Source organism: Monodelphis domestica, chromosome 5 (genome assembly GCF_027887165.1).
Source record: "Monodelphis domestica isolate mMonDom1 chromosome 5, mMonDom1.pri, whole genome shotgun sequence".
In the NCBI taxonomy this organism is placed as follows: Eukaryota; Metazoa; Chordata; class Mammalia; order Didelphimorphia; family Didelphidae; genus Monodelphis; species Monodelphis domestica.
Genome location: NC_077231.1, coordinates 120,390,939 through 120,416,161, shown reverse-complemented (window position 1 = coordinate 120,416,161; position 25,223 = coordinate 120,390,939). Strand labels below are relative to the sequence as shown.

The following is a 25,223-nucleotide window of genomic DNA, read 5'->3' as shown; positions in this document are numbered from 1 at the left end:
AGCTCAAGCACTTCACTGTTAAATCTCAGGAGAATCTGAGGAAGGCCTCCAACATAAGAGTATATTAAGAATCTCATAGGATAAGTAGGTGTGAACTACAATATGCATCTTGGGAGAGAATAATCAAAATCACTGAGATCTCAGATAAATATGAGTTTTCTTTACACCAAACCTAATTATTTAGTCCAAACATTTTTACCTCTATTTTATAATAATGAAAATGAGGGTCAGAAAGGTGTTTTTTAAATTTTAATAAACTTTGAAACTTTACTAAAAAGTGCCTGACACTTAGTTCTATATCTGTTGCCCAGATAATACAGAAGAAAGAGAGAAATAAAGGGGAAGAGGTAAGAAAAAAGAGGCACCCAGGCAGGGTTAATAATTACTTCTATCTTGAGCCTTCTCTTTTTCAAACTGTAATTCCTTTAATTTAATCTCCTGCCAAGTAAATTTTTTGCAAAATGTTTTCTTTTGAAAAGTCCTTGACCTAAAAAATTTACTTCAAAATAGGACAGAGCAATTCTTTTCAAATTTTCCCTTTCTTTAAGAATCTAGAACAAAAATACAATTTAGAAAATAATAAACAAGGGACATGAATAGGCAATTTTCAGTTAAAGAAATCAAAACTATTAATAAGCACATGAAAAAGTGTTCTAAATCTCTTATAATCAGAGAAATGCAAATCAAAACAACTCTGAGATATCACCTCACACCTAGCAGATTGGCTAACATGACAGCAAAGGAAAGTAATGAATGCTGGAGGGGATGTGGCAAAGTGGGAACACTAATTCATTGCTGGTGGAGTTGTGAATTGATCCAACCACTCTGGAGGGCAGTTTGGAACTATGCCCAAAGGGCGATAAAAGACTGTCTGCCCTTTTGATCCAGCCATAGCACTGCTGGGTTTATACCCCAAAGAGATAATAAGGAAAAAGACATGTACAAAAATATTCCCTGCTTCACTCTGTGGTGGCCAAAAATGGGAAAATATGGGGATGCCCTTCGATTAGAGAATAGCTGAACAAATTGTGGTATATGTTAGTGATGGAATACTATTGTGCTCAAAGGAATAATGAACTGGAGGAATTCCACGTGAATTGGAATGACCTCCAGCAACTGATATAGAGCGAAAGGAGCAGAACCAGGAGAACATTGTACACAGAGACTGCTACACTGTGGTACAATTGAATGTAATGGACTTCTCCATTAGTGGCAATGCAGCGATCCTGAACAACCCGGAGGGATCTATGAGAAAGAACACTATCCACATTCAGAGGAAAGCTGTGGGAGTAGAAACACAGAAGAAAAACAACTGCTTGAATACATGGGTCGAAGGGATATATATAGTTGGTGATGTAGACTCTAAATGAACATCCTAGTGCAAACATCAACAACATGGAAATAGGTTCTGATCAAGGACACAAGTAATACCCAATGAAATTGCACGTTGGCTGTGGGAAGGGTAGGTGGAGGAGAGGGAGGGAAATAAAGTGATTATTATAACTAATAATAATAATAATTTTTTTAAAAGGAAAAAAATGGGGGGGGGGATGATTATTTGCTTTCTCAGGAAAGGGGTAATGAAAAGAGGGAGGAAGAGAATTTGTAACTCAAAATTTTAAAAAATGAATGTTAAAAATTGTTATTACATGAAACCGGAAAAATTAAATATTAATTTTATATAAAAAATAATAAACACCCATTCTCAAATACATTAAAAAAGTTTTCAATGAAAAGGTAACTGTGGGGGCAGCTGGGTAGCTCAGTGGATTGAGAGCCAGGCCTAAAGACAGGAGGTCCTAGGTTCAAAGCTGGTCTCAGACACTTCCTAGTTGTGTGACTCTGGGCAAGTCACTTAACCCCCATTGCCTAGCCCTTACCACTCTTCTGTCCTAGAACTAATATACAGTATTGATTCTAAGACAGAAGGTAAAGGTTTAAAAAAAAAAAGGAAACTGCATGACTAGCCAAATTCAAAGCTATTTTCATTGTGCTTCTTTTCTTTCACCACTCTGAAGCATCTTACACTAAGGTCCTTTTTCTTCTCCCTCTCTGATCCTGTGAATGTATATTATAATAGACTGGTTTTCTTTCTAACTCTAGATAAACCTTGTTTAGCTCTTTCCCACATGTATGCATTTTTTCAAGTTTCTGTCCTCAGGTCTCTACTCTGCCTTCCTCTACTTCGTATGTAATCCATAGAAATTATGTTAAAATTTTTTCCCCAGAGGATGCCTACCAATAACTCCAATTTGAGTAGTGACTTCAAGTTTCCAACCCATATTTTCATCTGCCTAACAACCATTTCACAACTTACAATAACGAATTAGGCCTTGAAGAAGCCAATGATAATTAATTGTAATCCAAACAGTACTTGAAATGTTATCAAATCTATATGTAATGAAAAACACATAGTTTAAAAAATCCAAACTCTCTAACCTGGAGAACTTGATTCATTTGGCAAGACAACTTCAACATCTTTTTCACCAGAAGTTTCCTCTTCATCAGAGAGTACCAAGAAAGCTTCTTTTGGCAAACTCTCACTACTTTCTTGTTTGGATGGTGAACCTAGAGAATTTTCCAATTTTTCTCCCAAATCTGGGTTTGTTTCTTCAAGTGGAATGAGAGAAGTTTTAGAAAAGGAAGTAAGTTCATCTTCAGCAGGAGCCAGCTTTTCCAAAATGGGAATAATTTCATCTGTCTCCATAGAGTCCACATTGTCTAAGGTGCTCTCATTTTTATCGTCTTGAACATTTTCATCAGTGGTTTCTGGAAGACCTGGAGATTTGTTATCTTCACTCTTTGCATCTTTGCCTATTTCCATACTACTTGATATAGCTTCTTCTTCAAAAGCTGACTCTGTAAGAGGATTTTCATTCATATTTTTTTCAACCTCAGTAGGAAGGTCAGCACTAATAGGCACATTACTCATTTCCAGCTTTTCCTCCTCAGTTTCAGTATTATCACTAACTATAGTTTTGTCTTCAAGTGGGCTCTCTCTTTCTCTTTGGTCCAAATTTTCATCATCTGTGCTACTTTTTTCAAGATTATCATCATCTTTATTGCTATTAGGAACTGTATTGTCAGTTTCAGGGACAGTATCTTTTTCTGGTTCATAAGTTATATTTTTAGGAGATGCTGTTGCACATTTTAGACTTGAATCATCATCCTCTTCTCTTATGTCAATATTTAAGAAATTTGAGGGGGATTCCTTCAACTCAGTTTTCCTATCTTCAAGGTCCAAACAAACATCTTCTATGCCATTCATGTCCTTACCATCTATACAGTCAGTATTATCTAATGGTGAATTTAGGTCAGAATCACCATTTTCATGTTTGCCATTTAACAATTTGACATCAGTTTTCAGTAGCTCTTCTTTGACTTTGTATACCACCTCAAGTTGTTGGCGATCACTCACTCTCATTGTTTTTCGGGCTTTAAAGATTTTTTTCTGAGGTTCTTCTGTACTTTCCATTTTGAATCTTTAAAAAAAAAAGAACAACTAAATGAATATTTAATTAATTATATGAATAATAATTTTCATATACTACAACACAATGTTTTTAATAACCTATATATTGACAATACAAGTTCTAATTTCAGAAAAAGAAACTTGTAGAAATCAGTCTAGGATGAAAAATACTTCAATGCTTGTTACAATACTATATTACTCTTCATGACACCAATGTTAGTACATACTATGCTAAATCAGCAAATTTTAGGAACATTTATTTATATTAAATTTGTATTAAATACAGAAATACTGAGAAATAAGTTGCCTTCCTTTTATAACACTTTCATACTGTTTTGGACCATTTACTAATAGCTGAAAATTATATAACACTTGAAGATTTAGAAAGCATATTATTTCATTTACAATTCACAAAAAAAAGATGAAAAATATACTGCTGGTATTGTCACTCCAATTTTATATAATAGAAAATGGAAGCTAATGAGACAAAATGGTTTATCTGAAGTTATAGAGAATTTGAACCCATTACTGACTTCAAGTTCAACAGAATTTAAAGATTTTCAAAATAATAACTAAAGACAAATGTTCTTCCGCATTATATATGATCATTTAAAGTACTCCAAAATGAATTAGCAAGGTTAATATTTACATTATAAACATTAAAATTTCCCATTAGCTCCCAAGGAAATCAGACAAAAAAGCTAGTTCATAAATATTTAGTGAAATTTTTATTGACACTTGCACTTATCAATATTTCCCCCAATATCAATTTTGAAAATAAAAAAAAACTTTCCTGCACAATTAAGTGCTATTTTCACCATTACTTTCCCCCCTATCTTGTTTTGTAGACTGAATTACAATAAAAGCTGCCAGGAAAACTAAGAGAATCTTTTTGGAGTAGATTGTGTTTTATTTTAGCAATGATAGGCAAATGATTATAAGAGTTCTTTATTAGGCATATGCTTCCAAATCATCTTTCAATAAAATACTTTTAGAAAGAACAAGCATTTGAGATCTTTATTCCAGTTGAATAGAATGCAACATAAATTACCTATGACTTATGAAACTTATAAAATGATCCCTAAATCTGAATGGGAAAAATAGCACAGAAAATCTCTAAAAATACACCAAAATATTTGTAGAATCACTTTTTCTCATAGCAAAGAATCAGTAACAAAATAGATGTCCAATGACTGGGGAATGGATAAATAAATGGTGGCACATCAATGTAATGTATTATTGCTTTGCTGTAATAAATAAAGTGTGTGGAATACAGAGAAGCATAGAAAAACAGATGAAAAGTAGTCAACAGAGTGAAGAAAACAATATCCATATAAATAGATAAACATAAATGAACCACCAACACACACCAACAGAAAAAAAAAGTGGGATGGGGAGGGAGGTTGGGAGAGTGTAACAAAATTATAAAGATCAAGCATGACTTGAATGAACAGATATGAGAGAATGTCACCAATCTACTCCTTCAGGGGATTAAAGTCCACAGGTGTTTTAGGATTTTTCAATGAATTTGATCAGTTTGTACTGGTTACTTTCCTTTTAAAAAATACTATTTGTTAAGTGGGATGGCTCTATGTGAAGGGAAGTGAAAGGAATACTAGGGATAACTATGATGATGTAAGAAACAGAAGACAAATAAAAACTTATTTAAAAAAATAAATACTACAGAAAAGTAACAGAGAAGCTACAGAAATATCTTTGTGATTCTTAAAATAATTTTACATACTGAAATGAATCTCTAACCTAGAAGTAACACAACTTCTTAATAAATTTAATGGAAAAAATAAATCCTCTCCAGCAGATCACAGCAACTAAGTGGTTTTAGTGTAATGTTTAAGTGCTGGACTTGTAATCAGAATCCTTAGGTACTCTACCAGCTGTAAGATCTTAAGCAAGACATCTAAACCTCTGCCTATCTCACCTTCCTCATTTGGAAAACAGGGATAATAATTGCACTTCCCAAGATTGTTGTGAGAATAAAAGTGAGGTAATATTGTAAAGCTCTTTGCAAAACTTAAAATGCTATTTAAATGACACAAAGAATATAATTGGTTTCAAGTTAATAAGTCTGAAAGAAAATAAAAAAAAAACACAAAAAAGGATACCTTCATTTCAATCTCCACTTATAAAGGATGATTAAAGTAATATCTTTTGTCTGAAATAATTTCCGTCACCCTTCTCTTCATATGTGAATAAAAATAGAACTCTTAAAACATAGCACAGTAATAATAGGAGTAAGGATGATCTACTTTACTTTGATGTAACCACAAGTTTGTCTTTTGCATAGTAAGGCTAAGAAAATGACCAAAAACTGTCTCCCTCTGTCTCTAAATACATAAAACATATATATTAATATAGTTAATAACATATTATATATTAATGTTATATGTTCATATTAGAGGTAGCTATGTGCTGTAATGGATAGAGTATGAGACCTAAAGTTAGGAAGATTCTCGAGTTTAAATCTGGCCTTAGAAATGTACTAGCTGTGCAACCATGGGCAAGTCACTTAAACCTCATTTGCCTCAATTTCCTCATTTGTAAAATGAGCTGGAGAAGGAAATGGCAAATCTCTCCAAGGGTCTGGAGGCTTTTGTTTAGGCCTATAACATCCACAAACCACCTCAAATAACTTATATAATTGGGTCAACATTGAAATTACCTGAGGAACAAATATCAAGGTCTTTTCTCAAATAGCTTTAAAAAGGAAGGGGGGGGGGGAGGTAGGAGATGTGAGGGGTTTAAGCTTGAAGAATTAAACTTTCTAAGTCCCTCTTAATTACCACCTAAATATCATCTTAGACTCACTAATTCCTAGGAGACAGCACAAAAAGAAAAAAAAATGCTGTGACTACAAACTTCGATAGCCTCTCCCAGAAAATTTCAAGAGTAGCATAAACCACAAGGTCTGGAGCAGACATACTCACATTTTTCCAGTATCAAGACACCTTTGAACTCTTGAAAATTATTGAGGACCACATTAAAGAGCTTTTGCTTATGGGAATTGCATCTAAAGAAATTAAAATGTCTTAGTAGTATTATGAAAATAGTTTTGATTTCACGGACCCCATGAAAGAGTCTAAAGGTTCTCCAGACTACACTTTGAAAACTTCCTCTCTAAAGGTACTATTTTGGCCAGAAAAACTAACACATCAAATGTAATTGGGTGTTCTGGGGGTTGTTGGGAAGAGAGATTTAAAGAACCCCAAATTAGCTATCCTGTAGCTAATTGTGAGAAAGTAGGAGTCAAATTTAAGGAGGCAACTGCTTCAGCAGGACAGATCCTACACCACTGACCATCCTTTGAGTAAATAAATTAAATCAGGGTTTTTCCTTTATTTAGTTTCAAAGTCCAAAATGCTATTATATCAGAACATGAAAAGGGAAAAATCTTATAGCTTACTTTATCTAATAATTAAACAAATATTAAACTTTCAGAAATATATTCAGAAATGTAAATTTTCTGGGAAGGGAAAGATTTTAAAACCAAGCAAGACTTAGAAAGAGTCACAAAATGTAAAATAAATAATTTTGACTACATCAAATTAAAAAGTTTTTGTACAAACAAAACCATTGTAACTAAAATCAGAAGGGTAGCAACAAATTGGGAAACAATCTTCATAAAAACCTCTGACAACGGTTTAATTACTCAAATTTACAAAGAGCTACATCGATTGTACAAAAAATCAAGCCATTCTCCAATTGATAAATGGGCAAGGGACAAGTCAGTTCTCAGCCAAAGAAATCAAAACTATTAATAAGCACATGAAAAAATGTTCTACATCTCTTATAATCAGAGAGATGCAAATCAAAACAACTCTGAGGTATCACCTCACACCTAGTAGATTGGCTAACATGACAGCTATGGAAAGTAATGAATGCTGGAGGGGATGTGGCAAAGATGGGACATTAATTCATTGCTGGTAGAGTTGTGAATTGATCCAACCATTCTGGAGGGCAATTTGGAACTATGCCCAAAGGGTGCTAAAAGACTGTCTGCCCTTTGATCCAGCCATAGCACTACTGGGTTTGTACCCCAAAGAGATAATAAGGAAAAAGACTTGTATGAGAATATTCATAGCTGCGCTCTTTGTGGTGGCCAAAAATTGGAAAATGAGGGAATGCCCTTCAATTGGGGAATGGTTGAACACATTGTAGTATATGTTGGTGATGGAATACTATTGTGCTAAAAGGAATAATAAAGTGGAGGAATTCCATGGAGACTGGAACCTCCAGGAAGTGATGCAGAGAGAGAGGAGCAGAACCAGGAAAACATTGTACACAGAGACTGACACACTGTGGTACAATCGAAGGTCATGGACTTCTCCATTGGTGTCAATGCAATGTCCCTGAACAATCTGCAGGGATCTAAAAAACACTATCCACAAGCAGAGGATAAACTGTGGGAGTAAAAACACTGATGAAAAGCAACTGCTTGACTGCAGGGGTGGAGGGGATATGACTGAAGAGAGACTCTAAATGAACACTCTAATGCAGATACCAACAACATGGAAATGGGTTCGAATCAAGAACACATGTGATACCCAGTGAAATCGCGCCTCAGCTATGGGGTGGGGGTGGGGGGGAGGGAAGAAAAGAAAATGATCTTTGTTTACAATGAATAATGTTTGGAAATAACCAAATTAAAAAAAGAAAGAAAGAAATGTAAAATTTCTACCTCTTGGAACAGTAACATATTAATGTTAAGAAGTATAATTACATTCCAAAAATTTACCAATTGATAAATTCTTATAGGTTGCTCAATGGATAGCGTCAGGTCTGAAATCAGGAAGACCCCCTCTTCTTGAATTCAAATCTGGCTTCAGACATTTTATTAGCTGTGTGACCCCGAGAAAATCACTTAACTTAATAAACATATTAATTAGTAATTAATTATTTATTGATTGATTAAATAATAATTGATAAATAATAATAACTTAATAAAAATAACTTAATCTACCTCAGTTTCATCATCTATAAAATGAACTAGAGAAGGAAATGGCAAACCATTCAAGTATCTTTGCCAAGAAAACTCTAAATGGGGTTGTAAAGAGTCAGACACAGAAACTGACTAAACAAAATTCTCCTAGAGCTCTAGGATAGTAATCTCATTGGTTTATTGATTCTTTTAAAATGTACAAGTAAACAATTAAGCCATATATAGGCCTGGTAGGCAGAACATGGAGAATAGCAGTGGAGATATTAATATAGACAAATTATGTTACCTGTTTAAGTATTAGTAAAAGAGTGACCTAGAGATCTTAATCCTATAGATATTACAAAACACACTGGGAAGTGACTAATGATGAGAATTGCTGCATAGCAAGAGTGCAATGTGTTCAAAGTAACAGACAAATTCTACAAATGGGAATGGGACGAAGTGGAAGGAATAGAAAAACCTATTAAAAAACCAAACAGGTGGATTCACATAAAAAGAGGGAGGAATATGTGGGAACACGTATATTACAATCAAGAGAAAATATATACTAAGAGGCAAAAGCTTCAACTAAAAAGGTTTCTTTTCCCTTACTCACAATTATCTTCAAAAGACAGAGCAAACAATTAGACAAATCTGTACCAGATTCTAGTCAACAGTGGAAGGGCAGGTCAGCCATAAAGAACAACTCATTGGCAATGCAAAAATGTCAAGAACTTTGAGAGCATGTGACCAAGCCATCCTGGTATTCCTTATGGGTTAAGGAGACCAACATCAGCAAAGAATCCTATGTAACCCCTTAAGAGTTCCAACTTCAAAGAAATCAGAGAAAAGATGGAAACATCTAATGTAGCTATTCTCCTCAATCTTCTTAAGGATACTTTTTTTTAGAACTTTTCTTTACCTCCATAACTCTCCTTTCTTTCTTTTACACCTGTGGGATGTGCTTCAATTGTCTTTATTTTCATTAAAATGTAAATTCCTCAACAGAGGAGACTTTGGCTTGTAAGGCATGCTGTAACTGCTGTAATTATTGGTTGGATCATTAAATAGTCGATCTTTGTGGAAAATTGGCCAAAGAAGCAAAGTTACCAAAACAAAATTATTATATAACAAGCAGAAATTATTTTGATGAGGGATATATTACTGAACAAGGCTACGTTTCATGGAAGCAAGGGCAGGTACTAAATAAAGATAAACTTAATAGACTGGGATATTTAACATTAGTGTCAGGAAAACCAAAGGCCAGAACAAGATGAAGTATATGGTTGGTCATTCTACTGATGGAACAATGAAGCAGCTATGTGCTAAGCTGATATGAAAAAATAAGAGGAGTTGATAGCTTCACTAAATGTGCAGTCATTCCTGAGAATGGCCACATGGATGACTATTACTTACTCAGTTCTGGTGATTCATTTAATAATAGAGCACTTGAAGAAACTTCTACCCCTACGACTACACATTATGCCTGGGCATTAATCTGAACATTTTAAGAGCACAGGTGGCATTTTTTCATCAATATTGTTGATTAAAGAGGGAGGAGAGGAGGGTATGAGAGAGTTAAGTGAGTTAAGAAAGTGGCATCCAAAAAGAGCATGTGGGTTTCTACAATCTCACCAAAACAACTGAGGAAAAAATGGAGTAGGAAAGAAATTGCCCACACATTATATGTCAATTCCCATGCCATATACCACAATAAGCAATAGATATCAAAGAAAATGAGAGGATTGGACTCACAAGTGTATACAGACTAATAGAAAAAGGCATATAGGAATACTACAGTCAACTACTTGGTCTCCCTGACCCACCACTCCAATCATTCATGGCTGACCAAATCATACCTTTTCTTTACCCCCTATTCAAATAAACTCCAAAGGCTATTACCTCTAAGATGAAATATAAAATCCTCTGTTGGGCATTTAAAGATTTTCATAACTTGGTCCTTTCCTACATTTCCATATACTTTAATCTTTTCTACACAATCTAAAATTCTCACACATGGAGCTCCATCTCTTAATTCAATGCCTTTGCATTGGCTGTCCCTAATGACTGGAATGTTCTACCCTTTACCTCCATCTCTTGGTTTACTTGGCTTCCTCTAAGACTTAGCTCAAATCCCATCTTCTTGCAGGTAGCCTGTTCAAGTCCCCTCATTCCTTCTCCTTTCAGATTCCCTACACATAGACTCTATTTCTTCTATGTGAATATTAACACATGTTGTTTCCCCCACTATGCTCCTTGAGAGCAGGAACTATGCGGGTTATTTTTGTTTTAATTTTTGCCTTTCTTTTGCCAGTGCTTGGCACATTTTAAGTGCTTAAAAAAATACCTGTTGCTTATGATCTTCCTGCTCAGAATAGTCTCCATTCCTATTAGAACTATTAATTTCCTGAAGGAAATGAGACCGAGAATGAGGCCTTTCCTGCCCTCTAAGCTACTAATGTTTTATATGTTTGCATGCCGATACATGTATGTTTGCTATTAGAATAAAGACTTCTTAATGTCAGAAAATGACTTTTGTTCTATATCCAGAACCTAACACACTGCCTGATACACAGTAGGTACTTGATAAATAAAAAAGCATTTATTAAATGCTGAATGCATGCCAAACACAGTATTATTAAGTACTTGGGATACAAATATAAAAGTGAGTAGTTAGCAGGCCTAAAGCTTGTATAGTATATTATAGTATAATATAGTATAGTATAGTACAGTACAGTATAGTATATATTATGAGGAACAACAATCCCTTACTGTAGGCCAGTAAAAGGTATTTTGGTCTAGGAAAGGGATGATGAATGGAACACTAGGGTACACCACTCACAAGCTCTTTACAAAACTAATGCTAGAGTTGACTTGATTACTAAAAGAGATGGAAAGTAAAAGATATTCATAATAAGAGATCTAAAAATGGTCAGGGTAAAGATGAGAATAAATGAATGGGTACAGGGAGTTCAGAGTTGAATATCTTAGCTTTTCCCAGCCAGAAATGATCTCTGAAGGTCTGGTTTGGAGAGTGGGTCAGCAGCAGGATGAAAATGGCCAGGGTAAAGATGAAGATGCATAAGCCCATGGAGTTCATAACTTAGTGCTTTAGCAATTCCCAGGCATTGCTGAAGGTTTGGTTTGAAGCAAAAGGAGGGCAGAAAATGACCAGGATGAATGTTGCAGATAGATGGACCTAGGGAGACCAGAGAATGTAAAATGATTGACAAATGATTTCTTTTTTTTTTAAACCCTTTCCTTCCATTGGAATCAATACTAAGTATTGGTTACTCTGGTTAGTGCTACATAGGCAAAAATAAAGCCATTTGAGTTAAAAGCTGCAGGGTTTTTTTTTTCCATTTGAATTAGTTTATTTAGTCAATTTAGAACATTAGTCCTTGATTACAATAATCACATTATTTCCCTCCCTCCCCTCCACTCACCCTTCCTGCTGCACATACATAGCATATTGCTACACAAATTCATTATGTCCTTGATCAGAACCTATGTCCATGTTGTTGATGTTTGCACTAGGATATTCATCTAGAGTCTATATCTCCAACCATATCCATTTGATCCATGCATTCAAGCAGTTTTTATTTAGTGTTTTTATTCCCACAGTTTTTCCTCTGAATGTGGATAGTTTTCTTTCTCATAGATCCCACTGGGTTGTTCAGGGTCACAAAAGCTGCAGTTTTAAAAGCAAAGTTTCTATCCAAAAGTTCAATAGTTTGCCATAACTTGTACTTAAGTCATGAATTCTTCAAGCAAAGACAATGTCAAAGAAGTTGCTAAATATTTTTTTTTTATGGGACTTTAAAAGATTACATCCTAGGTCCTTCCTTCTATAAAATCATGTGGCTTATTGAAAAAATCTTTAAAATGATTCTCAAATCTCACTATGACCGTTGGTAGTTGTATCAACCTTATAGTACCTCTCACTCTACTAGATTTCACAGCTATATATAGTGTTTATAATTTACTCTATATCAGGTTTTAGTAATCCTATCAATTATAACAGAAGCAACTTGAAAAATAATTAAATATTACAATTAAATATAACAAAAATCCTTGTTTTAAGGTTTAGGATCATGTTTATTTATATGAACTACAATCAGGTTTAAATTTTAAAAACTGCTTTAAATGACTGAATATTTTTGCACTAAAAATCCTATAAATTTCTGAATGGGGACTTTTAATCTATTAATAATCAGTACATTTCAAATAAGCTGTAAAATAAGTTGTCATTTCCAGGGAGATCATCAAGGAAAAACAAAATGGGAAAAGAAAAGTTGGCTAGTCATACAGTAAAAGATAACAGACATAAAATTTGTTATGCTAATTATGAAATATTTAAAAATCTGAGGAATGCATCCAGTAAAACTAGGTAGAGAGATCTAGAAAAGAGAGACTAAGAATCATACAGGAATGAATGTTCTGTGATTTGCACCCCAAAAAGGTTCATATAAAGGAACAGCATAAATTCACCCTCAGAGTAAAAAACCTATTCTGTTTTAGGACTGTGCTATTATATGCCTCAAAATTATACAATCATGTCTGTAGAAACATAAAGCATTTGTAAAACATCTTTTACTCAACTCAATTGTAATCATCAGTGTTTATCATAGTTTTACATAAAGTAGACACTTAATAAACATTTGTTGAATTGAACAGAAAAGAAAACCTATTATGGACTTTTATTTAACTAAAAATAGTAACTATACTTCAATCTACCAAATTTCACTGGGAAAAAAAAACTGGGGAGAGTGGGTGGGAATAAAACCTCATTTCCCATATTTCCTTATGAGGTAATAATGGAGGGCTGAAAACTATCAGATTTGGTTGATATATTCAGTTTGCTTAATCTCTATTCCTCTTTTTAATTCTTTATTATAAGACATGATACAAGATTATGGGGGGAAATGGTTTTTTAAAAATGTGCTACAAAACCAAAATATATAAATTAAAATTTACAAAGAAAATACATGTGTGTGTGCATGCATGTGTATGAATAAAACCAGATATAAGAAGTGGAGATAGACCTCAGAAGTCACATTTGTAAGGAGGGACAAAAGTACTATAAATTCAAAGGAAATAAGAAGGAAACTAGAATGTGGGGCAGGCATAAATAAATATCTAAATTACTCTAGGATTGAACACTATATTGGACTTCGAGATTAAAAGCCAGACTTTCTGAATGTTTGCAAAATAAAAATTTAAAAAATGAGTGCTTATGGATTAATCTTAAAATACATATGGTGTTTTTAAAATGTAAAAAGTTTTTTTTTAAAGAACCATACTAAACACTTAAATTCATTCCCTGTTCTAAAAAACTTAACTTATCCAGTACTTGTATTACTACACCATAAATAGAAGGCAGAACCAAACAAAAGTGAGAGTCTTAAGTGAATAGCCTAACTTTTACAAGATATTGCACAAAATTTTGGGGAAAAAATTATATATAAGATATTTAAATTAAGATATTCAAATAAATGGATGTATTATCCCATATACCAGATATTTTATAATTAAATTCAATTGAATTGATGAAGTAGTGACTTGATTCAAGTATCCATTGATAACAAAGGCTCTTTTCAGTAGACTATTTTTATTTATTTATTTTTTTTTTAGAATTTGGCAAGTAGGATAATTTCTTTATTCAGATTTTTATTTCAGGGATTGCCTAGAATCTCAACCTTGGGAGCAGTTTTTTTTTTTAGTGTTCAGTCATTCTTTTTTTTATTTATTTTTTTTTCAGTAGACTATTTTTAAAAAGAAGCACAATATTCCAAAACAATACTGGTAGGAATCTTAAGCTGTCACTTTGCTTCTCTTTTTACAGTGCAAGTTTTTCAGAATAGTTTTGAAAATGATTTTGAATATATTATACAAATTTTCTCTCTTGCAATGAAAACTATAGGAGGTATCAATTCATGGATGCAAATGCAATTTTTCTGTCTCTCTCTATATATAGAAATGCTTGTTTTATTTTGTGCTAAGTACAGAATTTTTTTTTGTCAAATAAATATTTTAAAAGTAAATGGAAGAAAACACAAGCCTGAAGATTGTAATTTAAATATATGAATAACAATGCATTAAAATGAAAAATGAAGGCAAAATGGATTAAACAAAACCTACAAGAATGTGGCATATACTAGAATATATCTAAAAAGGAGACATGTAGAGAATGAAAATAAGAGTCTAAAATAAAATGATGTGCACCAGATGAATCCAAAAAAGTTAAGTGTTGCAATCCTGTTAAGATAAGCAAAAATAACAATTCAAAGCAGCAAGAGACATAAACATTCTCTTTCTTCTCATAATGGTCAATGTAGTGGAATTCTTTGATCTTATCCTGAACTTTCTATGAGATAAGATGAGAGTAAGCAGACAGTCTCTGCTTGCTCCCTGACTACTATGGCAATACTTGCATGTGTTAGTAAATGTATGTACTTGTTTAAGTACATGACTGGGAGACTGGGGTTGGGGTGGGAAGTAGACAGAGACAGAGTCAGGAATCATAGACAATGAACCAATAGAAATTAAAAAAAAAATGCCTCAACTAATACACACAGCATCTAAATTCACAAAGTAAAGGTTACTTTATTAATAACAAAATAATTATAGGAGTCTTTAATGTTCTTTTCTCAGACCTAGACAAATCTAACAGAAAACTAAATTAAAAAGAAAAACACAGAAACTTGAAAAATTTAGAGTTGAAAAATCTAGGGCATCTTCTGAAATGTTAGCATTTGAGATTGTAAATTATTTCTCAACACAATATGGTACTTTCAGAGAACCAAACTATGCCCCAGGGCCCAAAGAAATAGTTAAGTAAATGCTTAAAAGGCAAAAATAACATAATTTACAGATCCTAATAAAATTAAAATATTATATTTAACCTAAATGGGGATTTAAGAATGATTTGCTATAATGATTAAATCAAAGAACATATCTGAGAAAAAAGAATGATAATGAGACAAAAATGCAAAAATATTGAGTTACAGATTAAACAGGACTAAAAGGAAATAAGAACATTACTTAATTATGTATGTAACTCAAATAATTAGAAAATTAAATAGCACAAAAATTAATAAAAAGGCATCTTACAAATTACAGAAAGAAATTTAAAGAGTTAGTAAAATTTAAAAATTGATTTGCTATACAGACTAATAAAATTAATAAGCTTTTAGTTAACATGATGAAAAAGGTAGAAGAAAATCATATTACTAATAAAAATGAGCATGGTAAAATCACAGGAAGGAATTAAAGTATTAGGAAAACCATGCACAATGTTACATTTAGCTAGCATGGCTGAAATTTTTAAAGAAATGAAGGATTATCTACAAAAATTCCTAAATTAACAGAACACCAATTAGAGCATTAAACTAACTATAAATAACTACTAAAGAGAAAATCCTATAAGAAATCTTAACAGTTTTTGAACATCCTAACTTCCTTCTTTTTGGTTCCTTCCAGTTCCTCAGGTACATCTCCCTTCCCCAGGCCTTCCTATCCAATTAATCACTTAGTGACTTCTTTGTCATCACTGCCAAACAGTAACCAAGTCTCATTTTAAGATTATCTGTCATATATATCCCTCTTTCTCTTTGACCATTTGTTTACCACACTTATTCAGGTTTTCCTCATTTCACTACCAGACTATTATTGTAGCAGTAGCCTAAATGGAGCCCTTACTTCAAATCTCTCCACTCTCCATTCAATCCTCCATATAATTGATGAATTGATATCACATGGGTCTAACCATGTAACTAACCCTAACCCCAGCTCAAGAAGCTAGATGCCCCTAAAATAAAATATAATCTCTTCTTTTTTGGTATCTGAAATTTTTCTCAATATGATTCCAACATAACTAAGTTGAGCACAAATTATTTGCATTCATGCATTTTACATTCCAGCCTAACTGAACAACTTACTTTACACCTCTGAAATGACATTCCACATTCTGCTTCCACAGGATGCCTATCAAGCCTAGAATTTCTACTTCCTTTCAAGGTTCAGCTAAAATGCAGCAGGTGGCATTTCATGATTCCCTCAAGTTAGTAAATGTTCTCCATATCCCAAATTACTTGGCAATTAATTTTGTTTATATTTTTTAAACTTAAGCATTTATATTTATCATCATTCCCCACTCCTTACCTCCAGGAAAAATATAAGTTCTTTTAGAAACCTGTTTCTTTTCTTTTTAAATTTCTTCTCAAGATTAAGGATTTAATATATGCTTGCTGAATTAAATTGAATATATTAAAGTATTTAAGAGGAAATCTCTGGCAATTCAATACAAATCAATATTTATACTATCTTCAACTTCAAATATCAAAAGAGTTAAGAAAAAAAAGAATATTCAAGAGGAAGAGAAATCTGCCTTTATCACAATTGAAATTTAAATGTTCTACTTCATATTATTCACTGTTTCATATGAGTATTTCCCCATGCAATATCTTGTAGCCTAGGCTAAGAAAAAAAAGCTAAAGAGTCCTTAGGATGGCCATTTCTACATAAAAGCTAAAATGACTCTTAAAGAGATATCAAAAGATGTAATAAAAGCTATCTTTAGAGACACAGACAAGAAACAAAGAAGCAAAACAAAGATAACGTGGAGCAAGCCCTCAATACTTTCTCCACTTTTGAGCACCTGGAACATAGATCATTTGGGAAGCCAAGAATTCTACAAGAATTCAATTTTTAATGACATTCCCTTGAGAAAAAGAGCCACTGTGCTATATACTTAAGTATACTTAAGAGGCTTGCTAAGCAGTAATTGGCTTCCTTCAAGTTGTGCCCCAAAAGCTATAAGACCTTTTACTTTCAAATATGGCTGAACCATGATTGCTTACAGCCTTCAATAAAAAAAACTAAAAAGCCTCCTTGCATGGTCTTTGGCATTACACTGAAGGATCTACTTCTATAATCTGGGGCCTGGAGATCATGTGATCATAGATTTAGGGCTATTAACTTGGCCTCCCATCATAGGGTCTTGTCCACCCTCCCAACCACCACCCACCCCCAGAACCCCCAGAACAGAATCTTCTGTGGATTTCAAAAACCTAGTAAGTGGAAGTTAGCTTTGTATGGTAAAAAGCACAATGGTTTTAAAATCAGAAAACCTAGGTTTTGAGCCCAGATTCCAACATGCCCTTAGTATGTTACTTTTCCTGATCCTCAAAAGGGGACTTGAATCAAGAGAGCACTGACAATCAAGGCAAGCAGATTGATGCTTGTTACAACATGAAATATAAACCTAAGTTCATTTATAAATAGAAATTTTTCTCAACTGTTTAGATTCTTTAATGTCAAAAAGGTCCTTTTGAAGTTATATAATAAAGCAAATGGAAAATAAAAAGCATTCTGGAATATGATCCTCAGTCTAGTTATCACAAGAATATTATATACTCTGGTAGCTATGCACATTGATAAATATTCTTTACATAAGTATAAATCTTTATACATTTGAAAACATTTACTGAATTTAAGCATATACATACAATAATGCTACCAAAACAAAACTGAAATGTCAAAAGACAGGATCCTCTAAGGGTTCGGTTTTTTTTTTTTTTTGGCTTGGTATTTTTAATATAATCTTTCTTAATATGTAGACCACTATAGTCACAAAACATACAATAAAGCAAGCACAATCAAGGATTGTTATTAAACAAGTAGTTCTGTCACAAAACTATTTATTAATCAATCATCATATTGAACTATAGAGAGAATAAAAGAATAATTACCATCCATACCCACAAGGGAGCATACTGCAGCCATTAACAAATCTTTTACAGGCACTGAGGGCAAAGAAAAACAAAATCGAAGCAACAAGGAAGTAGTTATCTTGCAAACCAGTTCAGACCGGTTTAGCCATATTTGTATAAACCAATCAGCTCTCTTGTTCTGGAAATATGTTTTGCATCAATAAAAGGAATTCTTAGAGAGGCTACATATCAAAAAAAGGGTGGCACTTACTCTGAACCAAACAACGTAGGTTAAATATTAACAAACAAAATGTTAAAATGTTTTTAGTAAGTATTATTTTTAGGGCCTTTCATGTAGGATCAAAATGCTGGTGGTTTTTAATTATCAGACATTTCACATAAGAAAAATCACTTTTTGGTTACCAATATTGGCATCATGTAGTTTTTACAAATCAAATTTTTTTCCAGAATAAAATGTTTACATTTCAGAATAGAAAATTGCTTTCAATGCCAGAAATAAAGATCCCCAAAATTTAATAAATTGAGCTTTTAATTATTTTTACTTTTATGGGATAAACATAAAGAAATATATAAGTATTAGTTGATAGAGCCAATTAAAAGATTTATAATAATTCCCTCTACCTGTGTTAACATACTGAGGTTGAATATGGTTAGCAGTTTTCTGGAAAAAATTTATCTCTAACAAAGTAAAATTTCTCCTTTAAAAGGCTGCTTCCTGGATAAAACTATATATTTTCTCTTTTGTTACATTAAAAAACAAACAAACAAACAAAAAAAGACCCTGCAAGGAAACAACAACGTGAAATACTGGGCTCCAATCAGCCATTTCAAAAAGCTCAAGAATTTTAAGAAGCTGTTCAAGAGCTGCTCCTAAATCAGCCAATGAACAATAAGCTTTCTGAATCCTGCCTGGCAACATGAGACAGACAATGAGAAGGTCACGAGAGAGAGCTAAACAAAACCAGGATCTCAAATTGGTGTGATGTGGTTCTTTGCATAATATAAGTACTCTAGAACAGAGTACTTATTAAAGTTAAGTTCACTACTGTATTATTTGAAATAAATTTAATTTAAAAAATAATACAAATTGCTTAATAAGCCCTGTGTGGTTAATGAAAACTATTCTCAATGTAATGATAGCCAGTTGATTCTAGATGTGGAATGAATTGTTACCTAGAGAACCAAAGGAAACTGCAAAATAAGGTCACATTAATCTGGAAAACATATGCAGTATGAAAGTGAGAATGACATTAAGTTCAACATTATAGCATTTATAAATGAAGCAAATAAAAATATTAAATTCAATAAAAGGATTTGTATGATCCAGCTATCAGTAAAACATTTATCCAAGCTCCAAAAGTTAATCTGTATTTTTATCCCAATTAAAAAAAAAAAAAGATTCCTACGGTTCTCTATGGTGTTTTTCTGTGTACCAAACTCATTTTAACTGAACTAATTAGTTTAAAATTCCCAATTCCTCTGGAGAATGCCTCATGATTCTGCTTTTAAAATAATGTTATAAATTCATATAAATTCAACTGCTTTAAATGTAATCTACTTACAAACAAGTCACAAAGATTTGAATTACTTTTCCAAAAAATAAAGGAATATGATTTGATTACAAAATAGGTCTCCATGTTTGGGGGAGGAAACTGCCTTTTATAACATCAATTTCCACTGCAATATTTAAATTATAGAATATACAAAAAAAGATTTTTAACATTGGAATATATTATCTTTAAAGTTCATATTCAGTATTTTATACATTAACATATATAGATTAACAGTTTTTTTAACCACGGTTTTCCCCTTCAAACACATGAACATTGTAATTTTTTAAACATACCCCAGAGGGAGCCTGCTACAGCCACATTCTTTAGCTTACATATTCTTCCAAACAGGAAAAATAAATCATTCACTGCCTCCTACTTCAGTACTGGTAGAGAACTGAAATTTACTCACTATCTGATTGGCTCTAAGAAGTAGCTGCCTAAAAACCAATAAGACACTGTTTCCACAAAGCCTGCCCAGCAACAAGGGAAGCATATGAGGGCAAGTAATAAACCAAGAATTCAGACCATATTAAAATAAAGTTGAACTATATGCATCAAGAAAAGGTATCACATTATCATTAGATTTTCCAAAGAAAGATAAATTAATGGTATAAGAAATCTCTTGGTTATTTTATTAAATATTCCAAAATACAAATGCAATGTCATTTTGCCATTTGACATACCTGTAATTTGATGACCTTGGACTACAACAGACTAAAACTTTAAAAGACATGGAAAGCTTCCAGAAAAAAAAAAATTAAAGAACTATAAATGTTTTACTGATCCTACTTTTAATACAAAAGTTTCTATTTTCAATTATTTTTATGCTACTATAGAATGTGATGAGTGAATAATTCCCTTGAATATTATCCTAACAATTTTAAGACCAGGCTTGAAATTAAATAACTCTTTTTAAATGGTTTAACAAGTGATCTGTAAACCTTTCAATCTATCAGTATTTGATTTTGTAATTTCTCTATGACCTGTTTCTAAGTATAATTTGCACTAAAATAAAGTTTTGGGAAATCTTGAAATAAGAACCAGTAAGTAGTATCTCATAAAACCAGAGCTGAGGACTGCCATACACAAAAGTGGGTGACTGCTTTCTATGCATGAGATAAAACTATTAAGCCACTTTTAACTTTTAGGCTCTGCTTACTAAAATTTGGTATTTCAGATATTTTTTTAAATGGGGGAGGGGTGTTGTCCATACTTCAAATTAAGAAGGAATAACATGGTCTTTGCTGGAGGCCCATTAGGTTATTAGCATATTTAGTAAAATGTCATACTCATTTCTGGAAAGATGACAGTCAAGAACTGTCAACATACTTTGAAGCAAGGGGCAAATATACACGACTGCTTCTCCTCTGTTCCTTAAATCTTTCCTTTTGTGTTTTTCCAACATAAAAACATAATCAATGTCTGTATTTGTCAAATACTTTGCTATAGTATTTAGGCAAGTTAACAGAGCAAAGTACTACTAGTTGAACAGGATGTCACTTTAACAGCTTACCCACTAATTTTGTTTGGATTCATTTATTAAACTCCTTAATCCAGTTATAATGGTCACAAAGAAAAGTCCTTAAGTATGAATCCTTAGAAACTGTAAGTAACCCTACCATTTGACTTGGGAGTCAGCTTAATTTGGCTTTAAATTTAATCTCTAACATTATGAACCTGGGGAAGTCACTAAACTTCTCAATATCCCTAGAAATTTCAGATTTCCATTGGTAGTTTTCCTCACTACAAGGTTCTTATACCAATGAACATATAACACCTCTTCTGAGGGAGGGCTAATTGGTTGGTCTTAATACTTTGAGGACCACAAAGAAGAATTTTTATGTCTTTATCAACAGCTAAGAACTAGAACAGATTAGGAGCTAGAACATCAGTAGGGAGAGATGAGTAGAAGAAATAAAATACAAAGAATGTAAAAACCCTACTCAGAAGGAAGGGTGTCCATTCCAAGGTGGAAGACAACAGGAATATATATACATACATACATACATATATACATATATATATATACACACAAATGTATATATATATATATATAAATGCAGAATTAAAAGAGAGTTTAAAAACAAAGTAGTTAAATATAAGGTAGTTTGAGGCACTAGCAGTTAGGAAGATCAGCAGGAAAAGACTTCATAGGATGAAAAGCTGTTTAGGAAAAAAAAAACTTGGCTGGGTTTCATGAATACTTGTTCTTTTGCTGTATGAATAACAAAATAAGTTACAATCCTCCCAGCCAAATCCCTACTATCTAAAATTATAAGATATTATAAGTTTGTTTGGGGTTTGTTTGGAAGCTGAGAGGGTAACATTCTAGATTGACAAGTCCTGCTGTATGAAAAAATAGGTTATAATTTGATACATCCCTATTTAAAGTATAAACATTACAACTTTGATGCCTGTTAAGTTATAATCAGAAAGTTCATCTCAAAATAGGTTGTCATTAAGAAGATTTCTGAGATCATTTCTCAAACAGTGTGACAATGGAGAGAGGGCTTGATCTGGAATTTCAATGGTATTAAGAAGCTGGGGGGAGGGGGGGTGCTGTGTAGCTCAGTGGATTGAAAGCCAGGCCTAGAGATGTGAGGTCCTGGGTTCAAATTTGGCCTCAGACACGTCCCGGATATGTAACCCTGGGCAAGCCACTTAACCCCCATTGCCTAGCCCTTACCATTCTTCTGCCTTGGAACAGTATTGATTCCAAGATTAAAGGTAAGGGTTTTTACAAAAAAAAAAAAAGCTCCCCAATGAAGAAAGTACCTCTATAATGCATATTGACACTTTCTCAAGTTTGAAATCTTAAAGCATTACCTAGAAAATTGAAGGTTAAATTGCCTTGCCCAGAGTCACACAGACAGTAAGACAGGCAAAAATAGAATCTAGGCCTAACTGGCTTAGAAGCCAGTGCTCTATCCACTCTGCAACACTTCTTTTTAAACATCACCCTCCCAATCACAACCTGGGTGTCATTCTTGACATAAAAGTTTACTTCTTCTACCTCCATAGTCAATCTGTTGCCAAGTACTTGTTGACTTTACTTTCCTAATACCTCTCCAATAAATTACCTTCTCTCCTCTTGACACTGTCACCTGCTGAGATTATTGCTATGGCCTGCTAGTGGATCTACCTACCTCAAGTTCCTCCTCCACTCAGCTGTCAAAGTGATAGTCTGAAATACAAGTCTGACCACTTTATATTCCCTATTCAGTAAACTCCAATGGGTCAGGGGAACTTTCACTGATTATCCCTCAGGGCTGGAATTTTCTCCCTTCTTTGGTTCCCCTGATTTCCCTAGCTTCTTCAAGTCTTAACTAAAACTCACTTTATACAGCAAGCCTTTCTCTAGTGCCTTCCCTTTGTTAATTATTTCCAATTTAACCTTCACATATTTTGTTTGTACATAACATGTTGCCTCCACTGAGCTGAGTTTCTCAAGAGCACAGATTATGTATGCTCTTTTGCCTTTCTTTATATACCTACAAGCACTCAGTATAGTGCCTGACACATAGAAAATGCTTAATATTTAATGACTGATTAACAACTAAAATATTTCATAGATCAAAGATACCCCATTCTGGACCAAAAGCGTGATTCTAGAAAACCTCTCAAAATACACACATATGGAAACTTGCAATGTTTTTTACATATATTGCCTCTACATTCCTTAGGACACTATGTGCATTATTTATCAAAAACATAAAAACCTATTATAACCACACATACATACATGAGATGCTAAAGTAGAACTGAACATATAACTTCTCTTAAATCTATTAATCAGGTCAACAAATGAGTAATTTTTTTGTTTTCTTTCTTTTGCTAAAAATAAAATTTTAAAATGTCAATTCATAACAGTTATTATCCAAAAAGGGAACTTCTTGTGGCCATCTTATGGTCACTGTGATTAGATATTTTTTTACCTTAATCTGCCAATCAAATAGCTTGGTAAACTGAGCAAACAAGACAAATTAAATTCTGCTTCACAACAGCATTAATAATTCTATTATTCCTAGATCTGTATGAAAATGAAAAACATTCATTTTGCTGAAAAAATTTACATTAATGTCTCTACTATTCTCATTTTGTAAATCTTTTTTTTAAAACCCTCACCTTCCGTCTTTAGGTCAATACTGTGTATTGGCTCCAAGGCAGAAGGTAAGGGCTAGTCAATGGGGATCAAGTGACTTGCCCAGGGTCACACAGCTGGGAAGTGTCTGAGGCCAGATTTGAACCTAGGCCCTCCAGTCTCTAGGCCTGGCTCTCAATCCACTGAGCTACCCAGCTTCCCCCTTGTAAATCATTTTTGATGAACAACACTGTCTACTTTTTTCCTCCTGTAATAAACCATATCTAGATAAAATTGATTTGTTGCCTCTAAATAGACTGCCTAGTTTCTATATTTTATGAATTATTCCCACATCAGGAAAAGTACATTTTATGTAGCATTGAATTCTAATATCAATCAATCAGGAAATGGGATAATAAACCACACAGAAAATTTTGTTAAATATCTGAAATCTAAAAATTTTAAAGTTAAACATATAATGACTTAAGTCATCTTTTAATTTGCTCCAAGTTATGCTTTTATTAATAACCCTGCTTGATATTGGCCCAATGTTTTTAGGATTTGAAGATCTTTAATCAAGTTTTTCATATATCTGCTACCAAAGCATTGTTCACACATTTATTTCTGAGAATCTTAATTTTTACATCAGAAATGGATTAGCAAAGAAATGAAGGAAAAAGGATGGGCATTCTAAAAGACAATAATGACACAGAGTAAGCCAATGCCAAATGGAAAACACATTTTAAAATATATATCTATTAATAATAGGGAAATACCAAGACAATTCTAACAACATATTCTCTGTTCCATGTGTACAACAAAATAAAAGGTCGTTTTGGCATCAATATTTCTCCTAGTAATGCTATTTGACAAATTATTTGGGGAATAAAAAAAATCACAACTGTAAGGTAGGCATAAATAAGTAACAATAGCATATTTCAATTTCAAAAGAAATTTAAGTAACTGAGAAACAGGAACTAGACAATTTGGATTAAGTGATTTGCCCTGGATCACACTGCTGGGAAAGGTCTGAGGCCACATATGAATTCAGGACCTCAGGCCTCTACCTGCTATTTTAAAAGCAATTTGCAAACCTTAATCTGTTATAAATGCCAACTATCAAAATGTTAAATGAAGTCCCTTTAAACTTTAAAATAATACTAAGATTTTGGGCAACATGTAAAATTGATGAAAAGGTGGTAACTGACAGAGATGAACTAAAATAGTTTGAAGAAAAGTTTTAAGTATCTAGATAGGAATTATACTGCCTAAAGCTTAACCTAAACATACTAATTGAGGTACATCATACTTCTAATACTTGCAGATGTTTTTTAAATGTTGCAATTCTAAAAAATCATCTACCAAGATCTGGTAGGGGTGTAAGATGATTAGATGGAGGGGGGAAAAATAGATACTCAAATGACTGTGCAAATAAAGAATGGCTTAG

The 25,223-nt window shown here is 33.0% G+C and overlaps 1 protein-coding gene across 7 annotated transcripts in view; it reads right to left on the bottom strand.

Annotated features, from left to right (window-relative positions):
* Window positions 1-25,223, bottom strand: part of ATF7IP (activating transcription factor 7 interacting protein) — a 136,954-nt gene that overhangs the window by 65,658 nt on the left and 46,073 nt on the right. For 5 of the 7 annotated variants that reach the window (XM_056799177.1, XM_007503691.3, XM_056799178.1 and 2 more), the window contains exon 2: window positions 2,440-3,482. In XM_056799177.1, the coding sequence (XP_056655155.1) occupies window positions 2,440-3,475 (1,036 nt within the window). In that variant the 5' untranslated portion in view covers window positions 3,476-3,482. Of the gene's footprint in view, window positions 1-2,439; window positions 3,483-19,988; window positions 20,238-25,223 lie in introns of those variants that run through there. The other 2 variants (XM_056799179.1, XM_007503693.3) reach the window with 2 other exon arrangements.